Source organism: Grampus griseus (assembly GCF_964374135.1).
Source record: "Grampus griseus genome assembly, chromosome: 9".
In the NCBI taxonomy this organism is placed as follows: Eukaryota; Metazoa; Chordata; class Mammalia; order Artiodactyla; family Delphinidae; genus Grampus; species Grampus griseus.
This window is the reverse complement of record NC_139003.1, coordinates 60,578,677-60,603,741: the sequence shown is the minus strand read 5'-3', so window position 1 is coordinate 60,603,741 and position 25,065 is coordinate 60,578,677. Positions and strand designations below refer to the sequence as shown.

Sequence of the window (25,065 nt, the reverse complement as noted above, 5' to 3'; positions counted from 1 at the left end):
CAGTAACATACCTCATTCCAAAATGCAAATCTAACAGTGAGAAATGGAAGAACAGGTAGAGGTAGTATTTCCAAGATTGTCTAGAGCAGTGTTTTTCAAAGCACTGGTCGGCAAAGAAATAGGGAGCTTATGCCAGAATATAAAGCAACATGTTACTTCTTTCATCAAGGAAGTTTTACTACAACCTATCAAAACGTCCACTTAACTCAGCAGCGAGCTTAACTGAGTTACATCCTGGTGCAAGATCCTTATTAGGATGCAGACAGGTAACAAACAATTCACAGGCTGTCAGGCCAAGGCTACCTTTTGAGTAACACTGCTCTAGAGGAAGAATCCAACTATGATATTCCAGATCAGTGCTTGGTGAAGGATCAATTTTTATTTCATTGTTAGAGACCTATACTTCTGTAAATATGCTAAAAATGAATTACTAATAAAATAAAATTTAAAAAACAAATATAAAGTACAAGCCCAAAGTTTTTATTTCTAGATTTATTCAAAATTATTGTCAAATTACCATAAAAGTTTCTAACTATTTAATCCTGATTTTAATACTTATTTAGTTGTGGACCAGCATGAGTCTGCAAAACCTCACTTTGTGTAGCAATGCTCTAGGCAGAATTCTGAGGAAACATCCTTAAAGTTAAGGTCAACCAGTGAGTTACAAAAGCTCAGCCCTGAGAAAAATTAACAACTGGAGGCAAAAATTTCTAGTTAACTGATGGAGAGGGAGTAGAAGGAAAGATTGGGCAGGGCATGAAAGTATTCTCATGTCCCTCTGAATTTCAAGAATTCACAATCCAAAAACAGAGAAAATTACCCTCTTTTCAGTCAGAGAGCATTCACATTTCATATACTTGAGGAGCCCAATCTCTTAGCTGTACAGATATACCAAATCCTGGATGGTGGCGAAAGTGGTGGAAGCAGAAATCCCCAATATGTTTCACTTAGAGCAAGACATCCTTCTCCCTACTGCTGGAATCTGGTAGATAGTCTTTCTCATTCTTTCAATTATTAATTCATTCATTACTCTGTAGTAGGCATGTACTGGTACAGGAGATAAAAAGATGAATAAGACACATGCCTTATTCATGTGTCTTCAGAAGAATTCATTCTAGCATGGGAGCTTGGCATGCAAACCAATACTTGCCATACACTAGAAATGCTATAATAGAGGTATGTATGAAGGTTTCAATGTGCTGAGGGTAAAATAAAGCAATGCCTTATAAACACTATAGAACAGTGGAATGGGAAGTTGGCTAGAATAGAGAAGAAGGGGATATAAAGCAATATCAGGAAAAATAAGAGATGATGCAAAAATTAGGTCTCTAAATGAAGCTCACCAGAAGAAAGGACAAAAGGCACGGTGAAGTTTGCTTGAGAGCAGGTACATGGATATACGGCCTGAACTAGGGCAAGCGTGCTACAGATTGAGAGAAGTAACCTAAAAAATGGTAAAGAAGCAGACTGTTAGAATTTATGAGAAACAGGGTTGGTTGGTAAGCAAAGGAAAGCACCTACCACGACTTCATAGTTTCTGGCTGGCTTAGGCAGAAAGTAATGAGCTATATAAAAATAGGAGGAAGAACGAATTTTAGGATTATAAAGGAAAAGGAGTGTGATTTACACATGTTAAGTCTGAGAGAAACAGACCTCTAGCATACCCCACATTCTGTGGACCATCAAGTAGGACAAGTAGATCCTAATATATGTGCCTGCAGTGAGGCCGATCTAGTACAGCCTACCAGGAGTAGAGAAGCCTGGCCCCAACTGATCAACTGAAGACCTAGAGCAATGATACAGATCAAATGCACAATGATTAAACTGCTCTGTGATAAGAACATGGCTGCTCAGAGCTGAATCACTGTCATACAAACATTCACACACACGACACACTTTGTAATAGTATGCATGTATTTGCTAGTGTATAAAACTCAACAAGGATGTGATACCTCGCCCTCAACCTCAGCTTGAGAGATAGGAAAGAAGCAATTTACTGCCAAAAAGATAAGAGAAAAAACCCTTAATGGGGGACCCTCTGCATTCCAGAATTCCAATGGTTTTTCAAGCTGCTATACTGTTTTCTGTCAAATAAATCACAATTTGCAGAGATCTTTGAATTCTGAACGTCTTCTCGTAGTGTCTGGAACTGGGCTAAGGTAAAGCCAGCAAGGAACAGATGGAAACTAAAATTATGGGGATTGATGACATCACACAGGCAAAGAAAGAGCCAAAGGACAGAAACTTGGAGAAAACCAACATTTAAGGGGCACATAGAGGACATAATTCAGAACATTTGGATAGAGGTAGAAGACCAGGAGAAAATGAAGTCATTATATATAACACATTCCTAGTTTTCTACTTCCCTAATTTTTTATGCCTCTCAAAACAAGAAAAGATTAGTTACGTTAGCTACTGATAAAATATAAATTGAGATTTATATATATCTCTTGAGCTTTTCTAGGAAAACAAGACTAAGCAAAAACCAAGATTAAAACAAGATGATAGCAAAAACCAGACACAGATATGAACCATGATAACAAAATTAAAATTTTTAGAAACAAATCTAACTTGAGTCTTGCCTTTCCCCAAATTATGATTTCTGAACTATTTCTATTTAAAAATAAATTCAAAGTTAATATCTTACACCCTAAATAAATCTGGGTTTTAGCAATTTCCTTCTCCTTAGGCAAACCAAGAACTGTCATTTAATATCTAGAATTAAGCTCATTTTCATCAAAAGATATAGTGATATAATAAATTTCATATAAATAACTTTTTCCAATTCTCTCAACACTTAAACAGATTGAAAAATATGGTTTATCTTTACTCCTTAATAAAGTAAGCCATACCTTTATGTTGGCTAGCATCTGCATCAAAGTTCATCTGTCCTTCTAGATGATTCTGTTCATTATCATCTGAATGCCTAGCATGAGGATCATTATGAAGAATATTAGGCTGGAGGTCCCTCTGTTCTCCCAACAAAATACTAAGTAGCTGAGAACATAAAACAAATCCAATTGCTGATCCACAAAGGAAGGTTAAAAAATTCAGCCAAGATTTAGAGGCCATTTCCCGAAAATGTATTTCTGTAAGAAAAAAAATAGCAGGATGTTTTAAATTATAAAGCAATATAAATACCAAGAGTAAGGACTGATAACTTTTAGCTATACTGGGAAGTTAATTCCTTTCATACAGGAGAACATATCTAAGAGTATTTAACTTTTGTCCCTCTATTTCCTGCGAAAACACACAGTATGGACAATTCAATAAAATAAACAAGTAGCAACTAGGAGGATCACTGCTGGGGTGGGGCACGGGCAAATATGTCAGTATTTACACACGGAATTTCCTGTTCTTCTAGCCAGGATCCTGCATGGACCCAAGCCTGCTTGCCACGTTCTTTTTCTTTCTTTGCTATCAAAATACTTATATTTACCCTTTTTCTCTTTTGGTAGTAATCATTACCTACTCTCATCAGGGGTCAGCAAACATTTTCTGTAAAGAATTAGAAATAAAATACATCAGGCTTTGTGGACCACAAAGTGTCTTGTATATTCTTTTTCTTGCTTTTTATTAAAACAATCTTTTAAAGATGTAAGAAGAATTCTTAGCTTGTAGAAGGCTAGAGTCAGTACTGTTTCGGGATCCGCAGGGCCAAACCTATCTGCCACCTGTTTTTGTAAGTGAAGTTTTACTTGAATACACCCAGTGTTGACTATGGCTGCTTTTGCACTACAACAGCAGAGTTGAGTACCTGCAACAATGGCAGTATGTCCCGCAAAGCCTCATCTAGCCCTTTAAAAGAAAAGTTTGCCAACTCCTCGCCCTAATACCCAGGCTTCACTGCAGTGGTGAATGCAGCTGCCACCTGCTCACCATCTTTCATTGTTATCCCACTGGACTGCAAGACCCCGAACAGCATCTATATATCACTAGGATTAAGTAGGATGCCTGGGACAGTGGCTGCTCGACAAATGCCTGTTGAACTGCCTGACAACGAAACAGGCCCTTCTTAAGGGTTTGCTAATAATTACTACATGGTGAACTTATAAATTCCTATGAAATTCTTAAGAGAATAGTCCTAATTCTACAGTTTCCAACTCCCCAAGATAATTTTTTAAACGTTTGCTAAGCATCTACCACATGCCAGATGCAGTCCATACTTTATCTCGCTTGAAAAAAATTTTAATTTCATTTTTCATTCTCACTATAACCATTTTGCAGATAAGAAAACAGAAATTTATAACAATTAACAGATAACTTGCACAGGTTGACAAAAATCAATAAAAGTCACAATTTGAACCCAAGTCTGTCTGCTTAAAAAGTCAGTGCTCTTTCCATTGCATTTCTCAAACTCTTTACCCAATCACCACTAACAGCACAGGACAATGGACATGTATAGTGAAGGTAGGGGTTTGGGAGATATGACCGTCAAAATAAAAACTGCTTTGAAGTATTCTGTAAAAACAAATAAACAAACCAATGATCATCACTGGAACAACAAAACAACTTCATGTGGTTATATTTCCAGAATGGCTAGGTTCTTTAAAACCAACCATCCAGCTGAGTACAACCAGAAAAACTGAACAAAATGTAAAAATATATATGTTTGGAGACACTGGTAAGATATCAAGGCAGTGAGAATTGAGGGGAGGGGGGACAAGCTCTGGAAAAAGAAAGAAATCAGGAAAGGTGGGCTGGAAATTTGGCACAGCTTCATTCCTCAATACAGCTACTGATTCTGACAGAGAAAACAGGAGCTGACGCATAGAAGCTAAGAAAAAAAACAGAGTCCAGCATCTGTCTCGGAGAAGAGGTCTTGGAAAACAGCCAGGCTTTTATCTGGACCCTCAAAGGCTACAATCTAGGAATAAGGAAGGAGCAGAAATTAGACCAACCTTCACAAGGACTGAAGCCCAAGTTGGAATCATCTTAACCACTGACTGATTAGGGTGATCTACCCCTAGCCTAACTGCAAAAATAAAGTTTCCTGGATAAATATAAAATTATGGAGAACCTCAAATTATTATTATAATTTTTTGGTAGTGATAATGTCCAACACAATAAAAAATAATCAGGTATCAAAATTAAAAGTCTGACTGAAAACAGAGAAAATAGTAGAAAATAGAAACTGACCCACAGGAGACTTAGATAAGAGATTTTCCTACTAATAACTTTAGTTAGTCAATAAGTTCAATGACAAGATTAAGATATAAGGTATAGGGTTTCCCTGGTGGCACAGTGGTTGAGAGTCCGCCTGCCGATGTGGGGGACACAGGTTCGTGCCCCGATTGGGGAGGATCCCACATGCTACGGAGCAGCTGGGCCCATGAGCCATGGCCGCTGAGCCTGCGCGTCCGGAGCCTGTGCTCCGCAACGGGAGAGGCCACAACGGTGAGAGGCCCGCGTACCGCAAAAAAAAAAAAAAAAAAAGATATAAGGTATAGAATAGACATAGGTGAAGAGGAAAATTAATAAACTGAAAGCCAGGTCAGAAGAAATTACACAGACTGAAGTACAAAAAGACATAAGGATGGTAAATTAAAAATTGAGCGAAAGAAACATAAGGAATAGAGTGAAAAGGTCTAACATATGTGTTAACTGGAATCTTTGAAGAAAAAGAGACATATGATTGAGGAGAACCAGTATGTGAAGAAATAATGACTGAACATTTTCCAAAACTGACAAAAGACTACCAACTATCAGATTCAGGAGGCTCTATGAAACACAAAAAAATTTAAAAACTAAAAATAAAAAAGAAAGAAAAGAAAATGATACCAAGAAACACTACAGTGAAACTGCCAAAAACCAAAGACAAAGAAAGCATTCTATATCCAGCAAAAATTGCATTCAAAAATAAATCTGAAAAAGATTTTTCAAAAAACAAAATTTGAATGAATTCATAATAAGCAGGTCTACTCTAAAAGAAATACTAAAAGGAGGGACTTCTCTGGTGCTGCAGTGGTTAAGAATCCGCCTGCCAATGCAGGGGACACGGATTTGAGCCCTGGTCTGGGAAGATCCCACATGTTGCAGAGCAACTTAAGCCTGTGTGCCACAACTACTGAGCCTGTGCTCTAGAGCCTGCGAGCCACAACTACTGAGCCTGTGTGCCAAAACTACTGAAACCTGTGCACCTAAAGCCCATGCTCCACAACAAGAGAAGCCACTGCAATGAGAAGCCCGCGCACGCACTGCAACGAAGAGTAGCCCCTGCTCGCCGCAACTAGAGAAAGCCCGTGCACAGCAACGAAGACCCAATGCAGTCATAAATAAATAAATAAACAAATAAATAAATTAATTAAAAAAATACTAAAACAAATTCTTCAGGCAGAAGGAAAAGAATTCCATAAAAATTCAGAGATGTAAAAAGGAAGGGTGAGCTATAAAAAGCTTATGTATATGAATAAATACAAATGATCACAGGCTACATAAAACATTAAAAAGTTCCCACAAGGTATTATTACTATTATCATTAAAATAAATGACAAAACTGGCACAAAAAGTATGAGAAGGATACAAAGAGTTTAAGTGTTCTAAAATCATTTTTTTGTGTAAAAATACTAATATCAGACTTTAAGACACTAGGAGGGCTTCCCTGGTGGCACAGTGGTTAAGAATCCTCCTGCCAATGCAGGGGACACAGGTTCGAGCCCTGGTCTGGGAAGATCCCACATGCCATGGAGCAACTAAGCCCGTGTGCCACAACTACTGAGCCTACGCTCGAGAGCCCGTGAGCCACAACTACTGACCTGTGCACCTAGAGCCCGTGCTCCACAACAAGAGAAGCCACTGCAATGAGAAACCTGCGCATCGCAACGAAGAGTAGCTCCCGCTCGCCGCAACTAGAGAAAGCCTGTGCGCAGCAGCAAAGACCCAACGCAGCCAAAAATAAAATAAATTAAATAAATAAATTAAATTAAAAAAAGACACTAGGAATGTATACTATAATCGCTGCTGTAATCATTAAAAAGGTAAATATATATAAGTAAAACTCTAATAGAAAAAATTAAATGATAAAATAATACAAGTATTTTCAAAGCAGAAAAAAGGGAGAAATGGATAAAAAAATACATGGGACAAACAGGAAACAAAGTTATATGATTAACTAAATACAAATTTATCCGCAATAGCATTAACTATAAAAAGACTAAAAATTTGATTTAAAAGATACAGATTACCAGCCAGACTAGAGAAAAAATAAACCCAAGTATACGCTGCTTACAAGAGACATACATCAAATATATTCAGAAAGTTAAGAGTAAAAGGATGGAAAGAGATACGTCATCCAAACACTTATAAAAAGAAAGTATGTTAAAATCAGACAAAACAAATGAGTAGTGGTTACCTGGTTTGTTGTTTTCATGGCATTCATTAAACTCTGCATTTATGATTTACACACTTTTCTGTATTAACATTTACTTTAATAAAAGCTTTATATAAAAATACTTTCATATGACCTTTTATTTTATCCCATTTAATACACATTTAATATACGTATATTTGACATAAAAATATTTATTCCAAAATCTGTAAGTAAATTTGGCATGCCATGGAACTATATACCATGCTTATCCTGTATCTTGTATTTCAGGCCCTCTCTCCTGAATAGCAATTCCAGTTTGAGAAGAATGACCCTAAGGGGAAGTGGAGAGCAAAGCTGCTCAACACCAGAGATGCAAATTACCAATATGAAACCAGCAGGCACTTGTTTACTTCTTTTGCTCTATCTTTACTATCACTTCAAGTTTAGAAAGGTAGGCCTTCATGGGCAAAGAGTATATATGTCCTGCTCAACTCCCCCATTCAATTTCCCAGAGGAAAAGCAGAAACAAGTTTACCAAGTCTTTCTGCTGTTTTCCCTGAGGGGCAGTGTCCTCAAATTCTCCCGCCCACTGTCTTCTTTTCCCCATTCAAACTGCCCTTTAACAAAATCCTTATAATTCAAAAGGTGTAATCTACAATCCCAGAAAAATATCCTTCCTGCTTTAAGTGCTTCTTCTGAAACTCTAAAATTCTCCAGATTATTTGAAGCCCAGTTCATTATACCTTGCTCTAGCCAAAATCTTGGTCTGAGATTATATTCAAAAAGCCAAAGAGGGGCTTCCCTGGTGGTGCAGTGGTTGAGAGTCCGCCTGCCGATGCAGGGGACACGGGTTCATGCCCCGGTCCGGGAAGATCCCACATGCCGCGGAGTGGCTGGGCCCGTGAGCCATGGCCGCTGAGCCTGCGCATCCGGAGCCTGTGCTCCGCAACGGGAGAGGCCACAACAGTGAGAGGCCTGCGTACCGCAAAAAAAAAAAAAAAAAAGCCAAAGAGAACTATTTAACTATCTTTTTGCTATTATGTGAGCTCTCCCTTTAACTGGAGTGTACATTATTAAGACTTGATACAACTGAGGTCAGTGATTTCAAAGAATCATGAATTGAAAACATGAAGCTGAGAGAAGTAAGTGAAAGGCATCACAACACCAAATTTCTTATGGTAATTAAAGAAAGACTGGCAGAGTAAGATTGAAGCCGTAAACCCGAAGGAAAGCTATTAAGGCAACATTAGCAGGCACTTAAGAAACTGAAAAGTCAACTAGGAGCCACAATGCAAGCAATCCCCCACGTCTTGTAATTCTCCCACTGACACTCTGCCTTCTAACACACTAGTTTTGATCTTTTATTCTTTTTGTACTGGCTGTGACTTTCCTTACCTTAACACCAGATATAATCACGTTACAGTCTCAGAAGGGCACAAATCCATCTGAAATTTCCATGGCTGCAGAGTCTACCACTCCTGGTACTGGAAAGCAATAGTCACAGTGGCGTTCAGTACCACTCAGACAGAAAGCACTGTGACTGAGAAGAGGAAGTAAGGACTGTAGGGCCTGAGAAAATTTTTATTCCATCACCACAGTGAATATCTGAAGTGAAGGAAGTGCTGATCAAGCTCCAGTAACCATGAATACTAACCTGCTACCCAGCCATTTTCCAAGAAGATACTGAGCTTCAGAACAAGCCTACTTCTGCAGCATGGAGGTTTTATTATTTGTAGATGGATAGGGTTTTCTTAGCTGAGGTAGCACTTTTTTAGAAAGACACCTGTTCTGGGGTAAGTGGAGGGAAAACTGACTTCTTGATTTTACAAAATCTGTTAACTTTAAAATATTTTGTGATGCTGTTCGATGCCTGTCATACTCTTACCCCTTCCGGTCCAGAGAATTCTCAGTCAGCATGTGCTGGCTTATCCCTGTTGCTTTTACCCCATCTCCTTCCAATTTCAAGGGCTCCTGCCTTATGACTAAATTTCTGTATACCTCCATTTTTCTTTCTTGTTCCTGGCATAAAAGAGCTACCTCATGTGAGTGGAATGCCCCACTCAGATTTTTGGCAAAAATCATCACCCCCACCTCTTCAGATTCTTAACACAAGAGTCTAAAGTAGACCAGACTGGAAGAAGACATTGCTTAACAACACCGCACATTACAAGGGCTTCAATATATATTAATTAGAATTGAATGCAGGGAAGTTATCAATGCCACCTGTCTTCCAAACCTGATGCATAATCAGAATCATTTGAAGAGATTTTAAAACTACAGATTTCAGATGCAAAAGTGCTGGGACAACTAAAATTTATATTTTAATATTTAAGGAACAGCTTTGTGCTATTCATTGGTTAAAAAAAAAAAATCAAGCAAATACAGAACTATGTGAAGAAGAAAGAAACCACCCCAAATCCCATCACTCAGAAACAACTATCATTAACACCTGGTGAGTATCATTACAAATATGAATAACATCTTTATGAATAACAGAGATAGAAGGGAGGGTAATTATACCTAACATTTGGGCCCTGTACTAATAAGAGCATGGATTACTTGTAACCCATAAACTAGGGACTATTAATCCCACTTTACAAATGAACTCAGACTCAGAGGGCTTAGTAAGCTTCCCAAGGTCACACCAGCAATCTGAATCAAGAATTCAGATTCTTAACCATTGTGCTATCATTTTACAGAATTGGGATTATATTAGTCATGCTACTTTAAAGATTTAACATAGTAAATTAGATTTATTTGAATTTATAGAAAAAGGAAAATTAAGTGAATCTAAATTAACTTTGAACATCAGCTAATAAACATTTAGAATGTGAACCCCCTCCTCTAAACAATCCCTCTAAAGATAAGGATTATGAAAAACATAAAGCAATCAGAGGCCTTATTTTTTTATTACATATTTCAAATTTAGACAGTACCTATTGATTTCTTGCTTTGAGAATGTGTAAATCAGCATATATATACATATTCCCACAACAATCAATTTTTGTGAACTTTTATTCTGTAAAATTTACATAGTTTATGTTCTGTAAATTACACTAATTCCCATGACTGCTTGATCTTGAATATATTTTAAATTGGACTCTATGCTCATTAATAGTTCTTTTATCACAGCTGCTCTAAATGTGAGTTCTTTATTAATGTCGTGTTTTTGTTGGCTGGATTTCAGCAAGTAATTTTTGTAATGGTGCTCATTGGTGCTATATTCTAAATTCTTGCAGGCTGGAGAATGTTTACTACTGCCTTTATACCTGAAGCACAACTCGACCTAGTACAATCTCTCTTCTTCTTAAAACTCTAAAAATTACTCAGCGTCTTCCCACACTGGTGCCAGAGACTTTGAGGGTAGACTGATCTTTTATCCTTGTATATAGATAAATGCTCCTCTTCTCTTACGGTTGGTTTTCAGTCACTCACTGGTCACTAACATCCTCTCACCAAGACTTTAATGCCCTTTATTACACGAGCAAATCCTTCCTCCAGCTTTTTAGGCTTTCAGAAAGTCAGTGGAATTCACAATAAAGTCCTAGGCTTTCAGTGTTTTTTGTTTGTTTTTTAAATTTTAGTACTTTATACCATATCCTGCCAGGGTTGTCAGTCTAGAATTTGTAATCTGTTCTGGATTATCATATTTGTTTTATTTACATATTCAAAATATATTTCTCTCTTCAAATCACATTAAAATGATGTTCAAAAACTTTTTTCCTCAAAGACTTTCCTTATAAAATTGGGATGAATGTTATATAGTGATACAACTTATAAATACTTACAAATACACTGCATGTGAGGCATTATGTTTGAAACTTTTATATGTTTTCTCTGATCCTCACAATTGGATATAAAGTAGGAGGAATCAGTCAACCTGAATTCAATACATCATACAGCTACTGAAATCAAGATTCTATAGTACTGGTGGAGGGAGAGACTCATGGATCAATGGAGTAGACTAGAGAACCAGAAACAGAACACTTAAATAGCTCCACTGATTTCTGACAAAGGTACAAAAGCAACTGAGTGGAGGAAAGATAAACTTTTCAATAAATGGTGCTGGACATCCCTAAGCAAAAAAATAAACCCTGACCCGAGTCTCACATCTTATATAAAAGTTAAATCAAAATGGATCACCGACTTAAATGTAAAACATGCAACTATAAAATTTTTAGGAGAAAGGAAGGAGAAAAATCTTCAAGATTGAGAGGTAGGCAAAGAGTTCTTAGACCTGACTCCAAAAGCACAATTCATAAAAGGGTAAAATTGATAAACTGGACTTCATCAAAATTAAAAACTTTTGCTCTGTGAAAGACCCTACTGAGAGAATGAAAAGACAAGCTACAAACTGAAAGAAAATATCTGTAAACCACATACCTAACAAAGAACTAGTATTTAGAATATATTAAAAACTCCCAAAACTAAACAGAAAAAAATAAACAATCCAATTAGAAAATAGGCAAAAGACATGAACAGATATTTCACTGAAGAGGATGTACAGATGACAAGCACATGAGAAAATGTTCAACTTCATCTACCATTAGGAAAAATGCAAATTAAAACCGCAATGAGATATCTCTACTTACCCATAAGGATGGCTAAAATAAAAAACAGTGATACCACCAAATGCTGGTGATGTGGAAAAACTAGATCACTATATATTGCTGATGGGAATGTAAAAGGATGTCCAGCCACTACAGATCAAAGGTAACTACGCAGAGAAAAATATGTTCTGACCCAGCTTGTTATCAAGGTAAACTATTCACCCTGACAAAATGGGAAAACAGCCAAACCAATTTGAATGATATGCCTCCAACCTGGTGAAGCCCCCCTACTGCCTAGAGTCTTAAAATAAAAAATCATTAAAAAATCAAAGTTCCTACTTGCGGCTGTCCAAGGTCCCAGCTCCCCAATTTACCTCTCTCAGGTAGCTAACTGACTAGACAGAAACTGTCAGCCAGCAGCAGCATAGATCTCTAGCTCAAAATTTAAAGGGAAGATCCAAATGGTGCATAAAACAATTATCTATCTATCTAGGTAATAAAAGAGATTTTCAACTACACGATTTTTAAGCAAGGTTACCTAGGATTGATTCTATTAAAAAATGAACAAGCAGTGGGCTTCCCTGGTGGTGCAGTGGTTGAGGGTCCGCCTGCTGATGCAGGGGGCGCGGGTTCGTGCCCCAGTCCAGGAGGATCCCACGTGCTGCGGAACAGCTGGGCCCGTGAGCCATGGCCGCTTGGCCTGCTCGTCCGGAGCCTGTGCTCCGCAGCGGGAGAGGCCACAGCGTACCGCAAAAAAACAAAACAAAACAAACAAAATGAACAAGCAGAAATACATGGAACCTACATAAAAACCTTGTAGTGGGAAACAAAATTAAACATAGGATGCAAAAGACAAGGGAAAAGCACAGACCTGAATACTTACTCCATAGGAAAGAAAATCTTAAACTACATAGGACTATTTTGTAGTCTTTTAGAAACTGAAGGGATTAGAGCAATTATGCAGGAAACGATAGCTATGAAAGATGGGCAATGGAGAGCCAACACAGAAATAACTTATTTCTCAAAAGAGAATAGAACAAATGAAATAGAAAAAAAAAAAGTCAAAGATATAAAAGAAAATGCACTGAAATGGAGGCCATGCATCAAAATATTTAAAGGTCTCACATATAATCAAGAAAAACCTTGGTTAAGAGATCCTGAACTTGGGGTGGGGGGAGGTTGTTGTTGTTGTTGGGATGAATTAGGAGACTGGGATTGACATATATACACTAATATGTATAAAATAGAACCTGCTGTATAAAAAATAAATAAAATTAAATTTTAAAAGTTAAATTAAAAAAGGAAAAAAAAAAGAGATCCTGAACTTCACTTAAAAAAAAACCTCTATAAGTATCCAGGGAAAAATAAGCAAGTCAAAGGGAAAAATTAGGCAGAACTACAAGGGAAAAATTATTAGGCAGCTTTCTCCTCTGTGTTATTATATGTCAAAAGAAATGCTGCAAAAACCCAAGTTTTTGAGGGGGACAACATTCCCATAGACTTAAAGATTCAGCAAGCTGTCATTCAAGAATCCATGTAACAGGAAGACATTCTCAAATATGCAAAGGACTCAATACGCACATACCCTTGATACATTACCTACTTAAAGGTAATGAGAGTTACCAGCTGAGAGTAAAATCCAAATTAAAACAAAAACCCAAATTCACAAATGAAGAAATCACACAATGAAAGGGTTAGCATTAATAGAAAGTTGTACTCCTTTCCAATATAACACTGTGGAGTGGTAATGATGAAACAAAGCAGAAATATTATTATCCTAGAAAGAAAAGCTACATGAGATAAAGTGATAATAGTAATTTAACTGTAAGACACGTAGGCAGAAAGGGCATATCATGTGAATAAAAATGGAGTGGGGAGGGGTAGGAGAGAATGTGCTAACAAGTATGTACTCTAATTTCATTAGAGGGGTAACTCAGAGGTTTTTTTAAGCTTAATTTAAGCTTTAATTTAATTTAATTTAATTCACTGCAGCACTATTTACAATAGCCAGGTCATGGAAGCAACCTAAATGCCCACGGACAGATGAATGGATAAAGAAGTTGTGGTACATATATACAATGGACTATTACTCAGCCATAAAAAGGAACGAAATTGAGTCATTTGTTGAGACATGGACGGATCTAGAGACTGTCATACAGAGTGAAGTAAGTCAGAAAAGAGAAAAACAAATATCGTATATTAATGCATGTATGTGGAACCTAGAAAAATGGTACAGATGAACCGGTTTGCAGGGCAGAAGTTGAGACATAGATGTAGAGAACAAACGTATGGACACCAAGGGGGAAAGCCGTGGGGGGGGTGGGGATGGTGGTGTGCTGAATTGGCGATTGGGATTGACATGTATACACTGATGTGTATAAAACTGATGACTAATAAGAACCTGCTGTATAAAAAAATAAATTAAATAAAATTTAAAAATTAAAAAAAAAACTTCAAATACACACAAAAGTATAACAGTAAACCCCCATATATCCATCACACGACTGAATTATAACTTTAAAATTTGCTACATTACTTTATCATTTCTTCAATTGATGATAGTATTTTAATGCAAATCCCAGACATCAAGTCATCTCACCTCTATGTACGTCTGTACACCTCTTCGAAAATATGGACATTTTTTTACAAGCCAAAATGCCCTTATCAAATGCCTAACAAAATTATCAATGCCTAACAAAATTAACAATAATTCTTTGGACTTATCCAACTCAAGTATGTAATCAAATTTTCCCAACTGTCTTCTATAATCAAATTGCCTCAATTAGCTCACAAATGTCTTTTCACATTTGGTTCGTGCAAATCAGGATTCAAACTATATCCAAATTCACAGATGAAATGAAAAAAAAGAGAGCATTTTATATAATAACTATTAAACATGAAAACCTAAATGAAAACCACATTTCTCTAAAAAAACAAATAATCAAAGCTGACTCAAGATATAAAACCTAAATGAACCAAAAAACCAGAGAAGAAATAAAGAATGTTGTCAAACAGCCAGACTTCAAAGAGGTCCAGGTTTTCCCTGGATAAAATACTTCAGTCTTTCAAAAAACATAATTATTATACTACATAAATCATTCTGGAAAATTAAGTAGCAGAACTTAACCAATTCTTCTTTTATGTAAAAGGTTGGATACTGATATCTGACAAGGAGAGACCAAAAATAAAATAGAAAACCTCAGTCCAATCTTACCCCCAAATAATACATTATTACAGGAAATGCAGCCCAAACATTAGTAGTTATCTTAAGTTGGGTCCCCAGGAAGCAAACTCTGAGATGACGCATTTGTGCAAATGTGATTTATTAGAAAGTATTTCTGGGAAAAACTTGTAGGGAAGTAGGACAGGGAAGGATAGAAGTCAAGAAAGGGTAAGATACCAAGCAAAGTCCATGGAGGGTAATTTTAGCTTAATCCCTCAAGGTAGTTCTAGAGGCAGTGTAGGCCACACCTCAGAGTTGTACCCACACAGTCAATCACTGGTTAAGGGCTATCCGTAGGAAACAAATTCCCCAGACAATTCCAGAGCCTGTACATTGGCAAAACAGTATCTGGCAGTTTGAGGGCAGCCCTACAACAAAGCCTGTGAAGAGGAAGGAGATAAAGGCCTATGGACAGAGTATTAGCATCATCTGTTACAGTGATTGTTGCACAGGTAAAGTTAAAAACCAATTGGTTTGTTTTGCATTATGAAATCCCCAAAAAAGGTTAAGCAATGAATCATTCCAGTTCAACCATCATACAGGACTACTGTAATAAGGAGGACTTACTGAGGACTACTGGTAATAAGCCCTAAAAACATGTACAGAGATTTCAATTATTTTTTAATATCTACTCTAAAATATAAATAGCCAGGTAAGAATCACCAGATATTTTAAAGAAAGCCTCTAATATGAAAGAAAAAGATCAACATAGTCAAATTTAATGTAACTTTAAAGAGACCATGTAATGAGATGAAAACTTAAAGAAAAACCCTCAAAACTATCACTAATATCCTGAAAGATAAAAGTCGTGCCATCGTATTCTTCTTTTTGCCCTACGCGGGCCTCTCACTGCTGTGGCCTCTCCCGTTGCGGAGCACAGGCTACGGACGCACAGGCTCAGCGGCCATGGCTCACGGGCCCAGCCGCTCCGCAGCATGTGGGATCTTCCCGGACCGGGACACGAACCCGTGTTCCCTGCATCGGCAGGCGGACTCTCAACCACGGCGCCACCAGGGAAGCCCCATGGTGGGAATATTTTAAAAAAACAAACAGAATTACAGTTTGAGATTTACGCAACTTGATTTTAACTTGACTGTGAGGTTTTACGAAATCTTTGGAAGGTGATACTGACTGAGCACCTTTCAATGTGTCAAATACTGTCCTAGGAACTAAGGATATGGTCACTGGTATATTTTCTCCTGTTTACAGAATATAAACTCCCAGAAGACAAAAAATAGTTTCCTACCTCTGAGCTCTTGACCATGATGCTTTTCACAAGACATTGGTACAGTATCAGCTGGCTTGAAATAAGAGTGCAAAGCATCTCCTTATTCATGCCCCAAGTCCCCAAACTTGATTATATTTCCACATCTCTTTTACACTCTGTAAACACTTTTCTCCCTCCTTCCTTGATCATTCTCCCTTGGGCTCAACTCTCTTACCTCTGTTTCCCAACTTAATAAAGGCTTCACATAGCAGTCTTGTTTAAAGGAAATACTTTACAATGCCACAGGATCAAGTCCATACTGCTAACTTGGTAAACAAGATCTAGCTCTAGTTTACCTTCCTACACACTTGATACTCCCTATCCATAAAGCCTATACTGAGCCATTCTCCAAATCTGCCATGGCCTTTCATATGGATGACTTTGGCCATTCTATTCTTTCTGCTTGGAGTGCCCTCCTCAGTTATGTCTACTGGATAAATGCATAATTATCTTTCATGGTTACCTTAGTTTCAGTACTTTTCATAATCAGTCTTCCCCATCACCCATGATCAAATTAACTGCTTTCCCATCAAATATTTTCTTGTTCCTTCATTCACATCTCCTACTATGTACTTATCACACTTCATCGTAGTAGGTATGTACATATCTATTTCCCCCTAGACTATAAGTTCCTCAAGAACAACAGCTATAACTCTTTTATCTCTATCTCTCCAGCAACTAACACATTGCCTGGCTTGTAAAATGCATTCAAATGTTTTGTTTTAAGTGTATGTATGTGGGGAGCACAGATGAAATTATTTTTTCCAAATAGGTATCTTTATCTATACTGCCTAATTTACTGAATAAAAAATCATATGGTCCCATCATTTGACACATTTATACACTTATATAACCCAGCCATAAACTAGATATATAACATGAACTATATGTACTATTTCCTTTGATGTGTATTCAACTCATACAAATTATAACAGAAGTACATATTAATTCAGAGACAGAAAGACTAAAAATATTTTCTATTAGTAATTTATTAAAACTACAGAAATAGAAAATATTAACACACAGCCTTCACCTAATGACCCTGAAGTATTTTATTAGCATTACAGTTACACAACCTCAGTACTAGAAAGGACCTTGGAATTTTATGAATCCTGAAAAAGTATGTAAGGATTAGAAACAAATAAACCTCCCAAAAATTATGTAACACCGCAAAACCAAGTTGTATTAAGTCTCAAACTATAACTCTATTTTTAAAACTATTCCCACAATTTCCAATTCAGAAGATCAAAAGTGAGAATACCTTTTTGTTACTTTTCAATGAGAACATTAATATGTCTTGCATCCTCAGTAGAAATTAGAGAAGACACAAACAGAATGACATCCCATGTTCATGGACTGGAAGATTTAATGTTGTTAAGATGTCAACACTACTTAAAGTGATCTACGAATTCAATGCAATTTGTATCAAAATCCAATGACTTTTTTTTTTTTGAAGAAACAGAAATATCCATCATAAAATTCATATGGGATTTCAAGGTACCTCAAGGAGCCAAAACAATTTTAGAAAAGAAGAGTAAAACTGGAGGACTCACACTTCCTAATTTCAAAATTTACTATAAAAGCTACAGTGATCAAAACAGGGTGACACTGGCACAAAGACTGACATATAGCTCAATGGAATAGAACAGAGTGCACAGAAATAAATCTTCGCATGCGTGGTCAAAAAATTTTTGACAAGGGGGCCAAGCCCATTCAATGGACAAAGGACAGTCTTTTTAACAAAAGGTAATGAGAAAACTGGATATCCACATGCTCAAGAATGAAGCTGGACCCTTACCTAACACCATATACAAAAATTAACTCAAAATGGATCAAAGACCTAAGCTAAAACCTAAATGTATAAAACTCTTAGAAGTAAACATAAAACAAAAGCCTCCCAACATGGAGTTGGCAATGATTTCTTGGATATGACACCAAAAGCACATGCAACAAAAGAAAAGATACTCAAACTTGGCTTTATAAAACTTTAAAAACCTGTACATTAAAAGACATTATCAACAGAGTAAAAAGGCAACCCACAGAATGGGAGAACATATTTGCAAACCATGCATCTAGTAGGGGATTAATAACCAGAATATATACAGAACTCCTAAAACTTAACAATAACAACACAAACCCAACCCAAAAATGGGCAAAGGACTTGAACAGACACTTCTCCAAAGAAGATATACACATGGCCAATAGGCACGAACATGTTGAGTATGAAAAAAATGCTCAACATCACTTATCATTAGGAAAATGCTAACCAAAACCACAATGAGATACCACCTCACATCCATTAAGGATAGCTACTATCAAAAAACTCCAGAAGGGGCTTCCCTGGTGGCGCAGTGGTTGAGAGTCCGCCTGCCGATGCAGGGTACATGGGTTTGTGCCCTGGTCCAGGAAGATCCCACATGCCGCGGAGTGGCTGGGCCCGTGAGCCATGGCCACTGAGCCTGCGTGTCCAGAGCCTGTGCTCTGCAACAGGAGAAGCCACAGCAGTGAGAGGCCCGCGTACCGCAAAAACAAAACAAAACAAACAAAAAAACCCCCCAGAAAACAAGTGTTGGTGAGGATGTGGAGAAATGGAAACACTTGTGCACTTCTAGTGGCAATGTAAAATAGTACAGCAACGGTGGAAAACAGCATGGCAGTTCCACAAAAAAATTAAAAATAGAATTACCACATGATCCAGCAATTCCACTTCTGGGTAGATGCCCAAAAGAATTGAAAGCAGGGTCTCAAAGAGATATCTGTACACCCATTTGTATAGGAACATTGCTCACAACAGCTAAAATGTGGAAGCAACCCAAGTGTTCATCAACGATTGATGAATATGCAAAATGTGTTATATACAAGATGGAATATTATTCAGCCTTTAAAAGTAAGGAAAATTTAACATATGCGACAACATGGATGAACCTTGAGCACATTATGCTAAGTGAAAAAAGCCAGTCACAAAAACACAAATACTATATACAGTAAGTCCCCTACATATGAACGAGTTCCGTTCCGAGAGCTCGTTCGTAAGTCCGATTTGTTTGTAAGTTCAACAAAGTTAGCCTAGGTAACACAATTGGTTATATAGTACTGTACTGTAATAGGTTTATAATACTTTTCACACAAATAATACATAAAAAACAAACACACACACAAAATAAACATTTTTAATCTTCTGGTATAGTACCTTGAAAAGTACAGTAGTACAGTACAACAGCTGGCATACAGGGGCTGGCATCGAGTGAACAAGCAAGAAGAGTTACTGACCGGAGGAGGGAGAGGAGGTGGGAGATAGTAGAGCTGAAGGATCGTCAGCAACAGGAGATGGAGGGCAAGCTGCAATTTCACTCACGCCTGACGCGAATGGCCCGGGTTCTGGCTCCTTGCTGGATTCAATTCTGTCTACCCTCTTGATAAAACGGATCCAGTGATGTCTGGGTAGTGGTTCTTTTTTTCTTGTCATATATGACACGGTAGCACTGGACTGCATTCTGAACAGCTGCTGCAACCTTCGTGTACCGTTCTACGTTCGGGTCCTGTGCCTCAAAAACTAACAGTGCCTCCTCAAATAAAGAAAATCCCCTTGCCATTTCCTGCATCGTGAGTCTCTTCGGTTCTTCAGTTACTTCTTCCCCTTGTCTCTCGTCATCCTTTCTCTGGGCCTCCAATTCCATCAGGTCTTCATTAGTAAGCACCTTGTGTTGCACAGCAAGTTCCATCATTATTGCTTGGTGCTTCTTAGCAGTACCAGCTACATCACCACTGCTTTTACTCTTGCTTCTGGACATCCTGGGCTTGAAATAAAGATACTGTACTATGGTACTCTATACAGTACTGTAAAGTACACAAAAGTACAACCACTTGTAGAGGATGCATGCATGTAACAATGTACGCCAGACATGTGAACAAACATTATGTGATTGGACGTGCAAACACGTTTGCATCTTTGAAAGTTCGAAACTTGATGGTTCGTATGTAGGGGACTTACTGTAATTTCACTTATATGAGATATTTAGCTAAAGTCATAAAGTGATTTATGATTTCCTGGGACTAGGGGGAGAGCGGAATGGGGAGTTACTATTTAATGGGTGTAGAGTTTCAGCTTTACAAGATGAGAAGAATTCTGGAGGAAGATGGTGGTCATGACTGCACAATATAAACGTACTTAATACCACTGAACTGTACACTTAAAAATCGTTAAGATGGTATATTTTGTGTATTTTACAATATAAAAATTGGAAAAAAAATCAATGATAAAGATGTAGATTTGCTCCAAATTAATCTATATCTATCTATCTATCTATCTATATAAAATGTCATCCCAACTAAAATATAAGATACTTAAAAGTTAAGTAACTTGGTAAAATGTAACTAAAAAGTTTGAAAAAATAAATATGAGCGTATACCTGGGAAATTCCTGAAAGGGGTGTAGGGGTGGACTAAGCCTAGGCAGACCTACTTAAGATATACAATTTTTAAAAATTAAATAATGTGGTAAAAATTATGGTAAATGTTGTTTGGAAAAATAAATATGTGAGTAAAACGTACTATAGTAATTAAAACAATTTGATATTCAGGCTGAACAGGCATGTCAGTGTACCTGTGAATCGGAAAAAAAATTTTTAAACACTTTTATTAATTCATACTAAAGATATATTGCTGAGAAACTTTTTTTTTTTTCTCTACAACCAGACTGTTAGAATTATTTGAAAGTGTATCAGTGAGACTGGAACACCCCACTCTGACATGTACGATGAATCGCTAATCAGAAACAGCTTCAATTTCCAACCCAGAGCTTCAGATAAGTGTTTCCCAGACACAACATTCCACATTTATCTTAACTTTGTAGTCTTCAAGGGAACAGGACACTTAAGTCTACTTCTCAGCCCAGGCCTGATGTTAATTAACCCGATTCACAGTCTTGCTGTACTTTAAACCTATCAAATATTGTTTCATTTAAATTCTGTCTAAACTCCACCCTTCTCCAGAATCCTATAATAACCCTGTCCCCTCTGGCAGTTCCTCTGGTGTGTGATCTCCCTCACAGCAGCAAGTTAATTAACTTAACTTTGTTAGCCTAAAGATGTATATCCCTGGTGGTCTTCATCAGATCGAAATAGTCTGTTAAAAAAAAAAAAAGTACATATGGAAATTTAATACATAATACACATAGCATTTCAAATCAAGAAAAAAATGGCTTATTCAAGAAGTGATATTGAAATAAACTTCTGGGAAAAAGATAAAAAGCAACCATCTGGATCCCTACCTTTCTCTTTAAAATTCCAAATGTTTCTAAGATTTCAATATTTTTAAAAAATGAAATTAAAAAAAAACTAGAAGAAAACATCTTTTTACATCTTTACATCATGAACTGAGATCTTTTCAAAACTCAAAAGGTATTAACTATAGTAAAACTGTATGAGGTTATGCATTGAATAAATTTCTGGCAGTGAAATTGCTGGTTCAAAGGTATGTTTCTGTATAAAATGTTAAAAAAAAATCTGTACAGCGAAAAATAACAAAAAGTATCATAAAGAAAAAGAGAAAAGGCCAACTTAATATAAAAACAGTTAAAGAAAATAAAAGGATTTGAAGGAAAAGAAAAAAAATGGTCAGGAATGTTCACATTTCACTCATATTACAGAAATGTAAACCTCAAATGCAGAGATACTATTTTTTTAAAATTTTATTTTTAATTTATTATTTTTTCTATTTTTGGCTGCGTTGGGTCTTCGTTGCTGTATGCGGGCTTTCTCTGGTTGCGGCGAGTGGGGGCTACTCTTCCTTGTGGTGCACAGGTTCTCATTGCAGTGGCTTCTCCTGTTGTGGAGCATGGGCTCTAGGTGCGCGGGCTTCAGTAGTTGTGGCACGCGGGCTCCGTAGCTGTGACTCGCGGGCTCCAGAGCGCAGGCTCAGCAGCTGTGGCACACGGGCTTAGTTGCTCCGCGGCATGTGGGATCCTCCCAGACCAGGGCTCGAACCCTTGTTCTCTGCATTGGTAGGCGGATTCTTAACCACCGCGCCACCAGGGAAGCCCAGAGATACTATTTTTAATGTATCACAGTGGCAAAAAACGTTAAGATCAGTAACAGCCAGTACTGACTTAGATATGAGAGAAAACTGGCGCTCATCCGTTGTTTCTCAGAATGTACATATTTACTGTCTTTCGGAAGGGCAGTTTGGCAACATCTTTAAAATTTTTCAAGTATGCCTTGACCATCATTTCATGATCAGAAATTTCTCTTATGGACACAAACACAGAACTGTGCAAAGATGTTCATGGCAGCCATTGCCACAGATGTTTGTTAATGAGGAACAAGTTTAAAAAAATATATGGTACATCCATAGCATAGAATATGCTATAGATGTTAAAAACAATGATCTATATGAACTAATAAGGAAAATCTTTGCACATTTGGCAGGTTATGACTTTTTGTTAATAAGGTGTAGTGGCTACTTTTTAAATGACAAATGTAAGGAACAAACAAACCCTAACTGAAAGCGTAGATTAAATATGTATACATATATATACACACACACACACACACACACACACACATATATATGTATATGTATGCATATACACACACACACACACACACACACACACACACACAGAGTATGTTTTCATGCCCATCTCTACCCCAGGTTCTCACCAAAGGTAACTACAGTTGACCCTTGAACAACATGGGTTTGAACTGCCCAGGTTCACTTATATGCAGATATTTTTCAATAAATATACTGGAAAACTTTTTTGAGATTTGTGACAATTTGAAAAAAACTCGTAGATGAACAATGTACATTAGAAATATTGAAAAAATTAATAAAAAGGTATGTCATGAATACATAAAATACATATGATACTAGCCTATCCTTACATAGGCATAAGGTGAGTGATATTTAACACAGAATTAATAATGTGTTAGTTTTCCTGTTTTATAACTTTTTTTTTTTTTGTGGTACGCAGGCCTCTCACTGCTGCGGCCTCTCCCGCTGCGGAGCACAGGCGCTGGACGCACAGGCTCAGCAGCCATGGCTCACGGGCCCAGCCGCTCCGCAGCATGTGGGATCCTCCCGGACCGGGGCACGAACCCATGTCCCCTGCATCAGCAGGCGGACTCTCAACCACTGCGCCACCAGGGAAGCCCTATAACTTTGTTTTCAAAGAATTACATTACCTTACAGGTACAGTATGCCCCCCTCTGTCTCTCCCTCCCTTATAATTTATGCTTCAGCAATTATGAACTATTTACAGTTCAATAAATATCTCAATGCAATGAGTTGCTCTACTCTTACTGCTTTTCTGTCTATACAACATCCCCTTCCCTCCACCGTCCATACCCCAACCTCTGTAAATCCCATTAAGCCAGTGTTTCTTAACCATGGCATAAATGACATCATGAGCTGGATAATTCTCTGTTTGGAGGCTGTCCTGTTCACTGTGAGATGTTTAGCAGCATCCCTGGCCTCTACTCACTAGATGCCAGTAACACTCCCCCTAGTTGTGACCCAAAATGTCTTCAGACACTGCCAAATGAATGCATAAAATACACGTAGATTATATACTAGTGTATCCTTACATTTGCAACTGGGTGACTGAAGTAACTAGAGAAGGAAGAAAAAAGCTTACTTTTCACTACAATCCTGTGTGTTTTAAATTTTGTACCTCTTCTAACCTTTCCACTGCTACCACCCTAATCCAAGCCACCTTTCCCCCTTCCTCTTACTCTCCCACTTTTTCTCTCCCAACTACTGCAACAGCCTCCTAATCAACTTTTCCCTTTCTTCATCCTTGGCTTCTTCAATCCATTTTTACCAGTCCTTTTAAAAGTTAAATCAGATCATGTCACTCATTTGCTCAAAACCCTCCAGTGTCTTCCCAATGTCACTCAGAGACATAATCAAAACCTTAAGATGAACCCTACACAGTATGCAATCCTACCCTCCACACTCCTCTCTTGCTGAACTCTCCTTCTAGTATTTGGTTTTTGTACGTCAAAAAGGAACAAATAGCAATTTCAAAAACTGAACCTGTTACTGTCTGTTCCCTTGCTGTGTTCTAACTTTGGACTCTGCTGTTCTTCAAACACATGAGGGTCCTTACACTTGGAGCTCTCTGTTGGGAACACAACTCACCCAGATACTCACATGGCTCACTCCCCAACTCCTTCAGGTCTTTACTTCTCAGGGGGTCTTCCCTGGCCACCCTATTCCTACTCACAGCACCTATTAACATCTAATATATTACATATTTTACTTACTCATCTTGTCTATTGTCTCTTTTCTCCATCTTGATCAGTGGTTCTCAAACCTGAGTCTACATCAGAATCACCTGAAAGGCTTGTTAAAAGAGTTTCCGAATCAAGAAGTCTGGGGAATAGAGCCTGAAAATTTGCATTCCTGACAAGTTACCAGATGATGCTGAGGTTCCAGGGACCACATTTTGAGAACCAATGTTTTAGAATGTAAGCTCCATGAGAACAGAGATTTTTGTTCACCTATTCATTGCTTTACCTCTATGACCTGGCACATGGTAAGCAGTGAGATAGGTAAATGAATTTACTCTGTTCCCAAGGCACCCTCTGATTTGGTCTGCTATATGGTGCTAAAATTTTACTGAATACTGTAAAAGATAAATTACATGACTGTAATGAGTTAAACTGTGTCTCCCAAAAAGACTGGGGTTGAAGTCCTAATCCCAGGAGCTATGGAT

At 37.6% G+C, this 25,065-nt stretch overlaps 1 protein-coding gene across 1 annotated transcript in view; it reads right to left on the bottom strand.

The window, feature by feature from the left end:
* C1GALT1 (core 1 synthase, glycoprotein-N-acetylgalactosamine 3-beta-galactosyltransferase 1) overlaps positions 1 to 25,065 on the bottom strand; it is a 32,509-nt gene that overhangs the window by 4,382 nt on the left and 3,062 nt on the right. Inside the window, exon 2 of the mRNA XM_082661756.1 lies at positions 2,853 to 3,089. Within this exon, the coding sequence (XP_082517882.1) occupies positions 2,853 to 3,089 (237 nt within the window). The remainder of the gene's footprint in view (positions 1 to 2,852; positions 3,090 to 25,065) is intronic.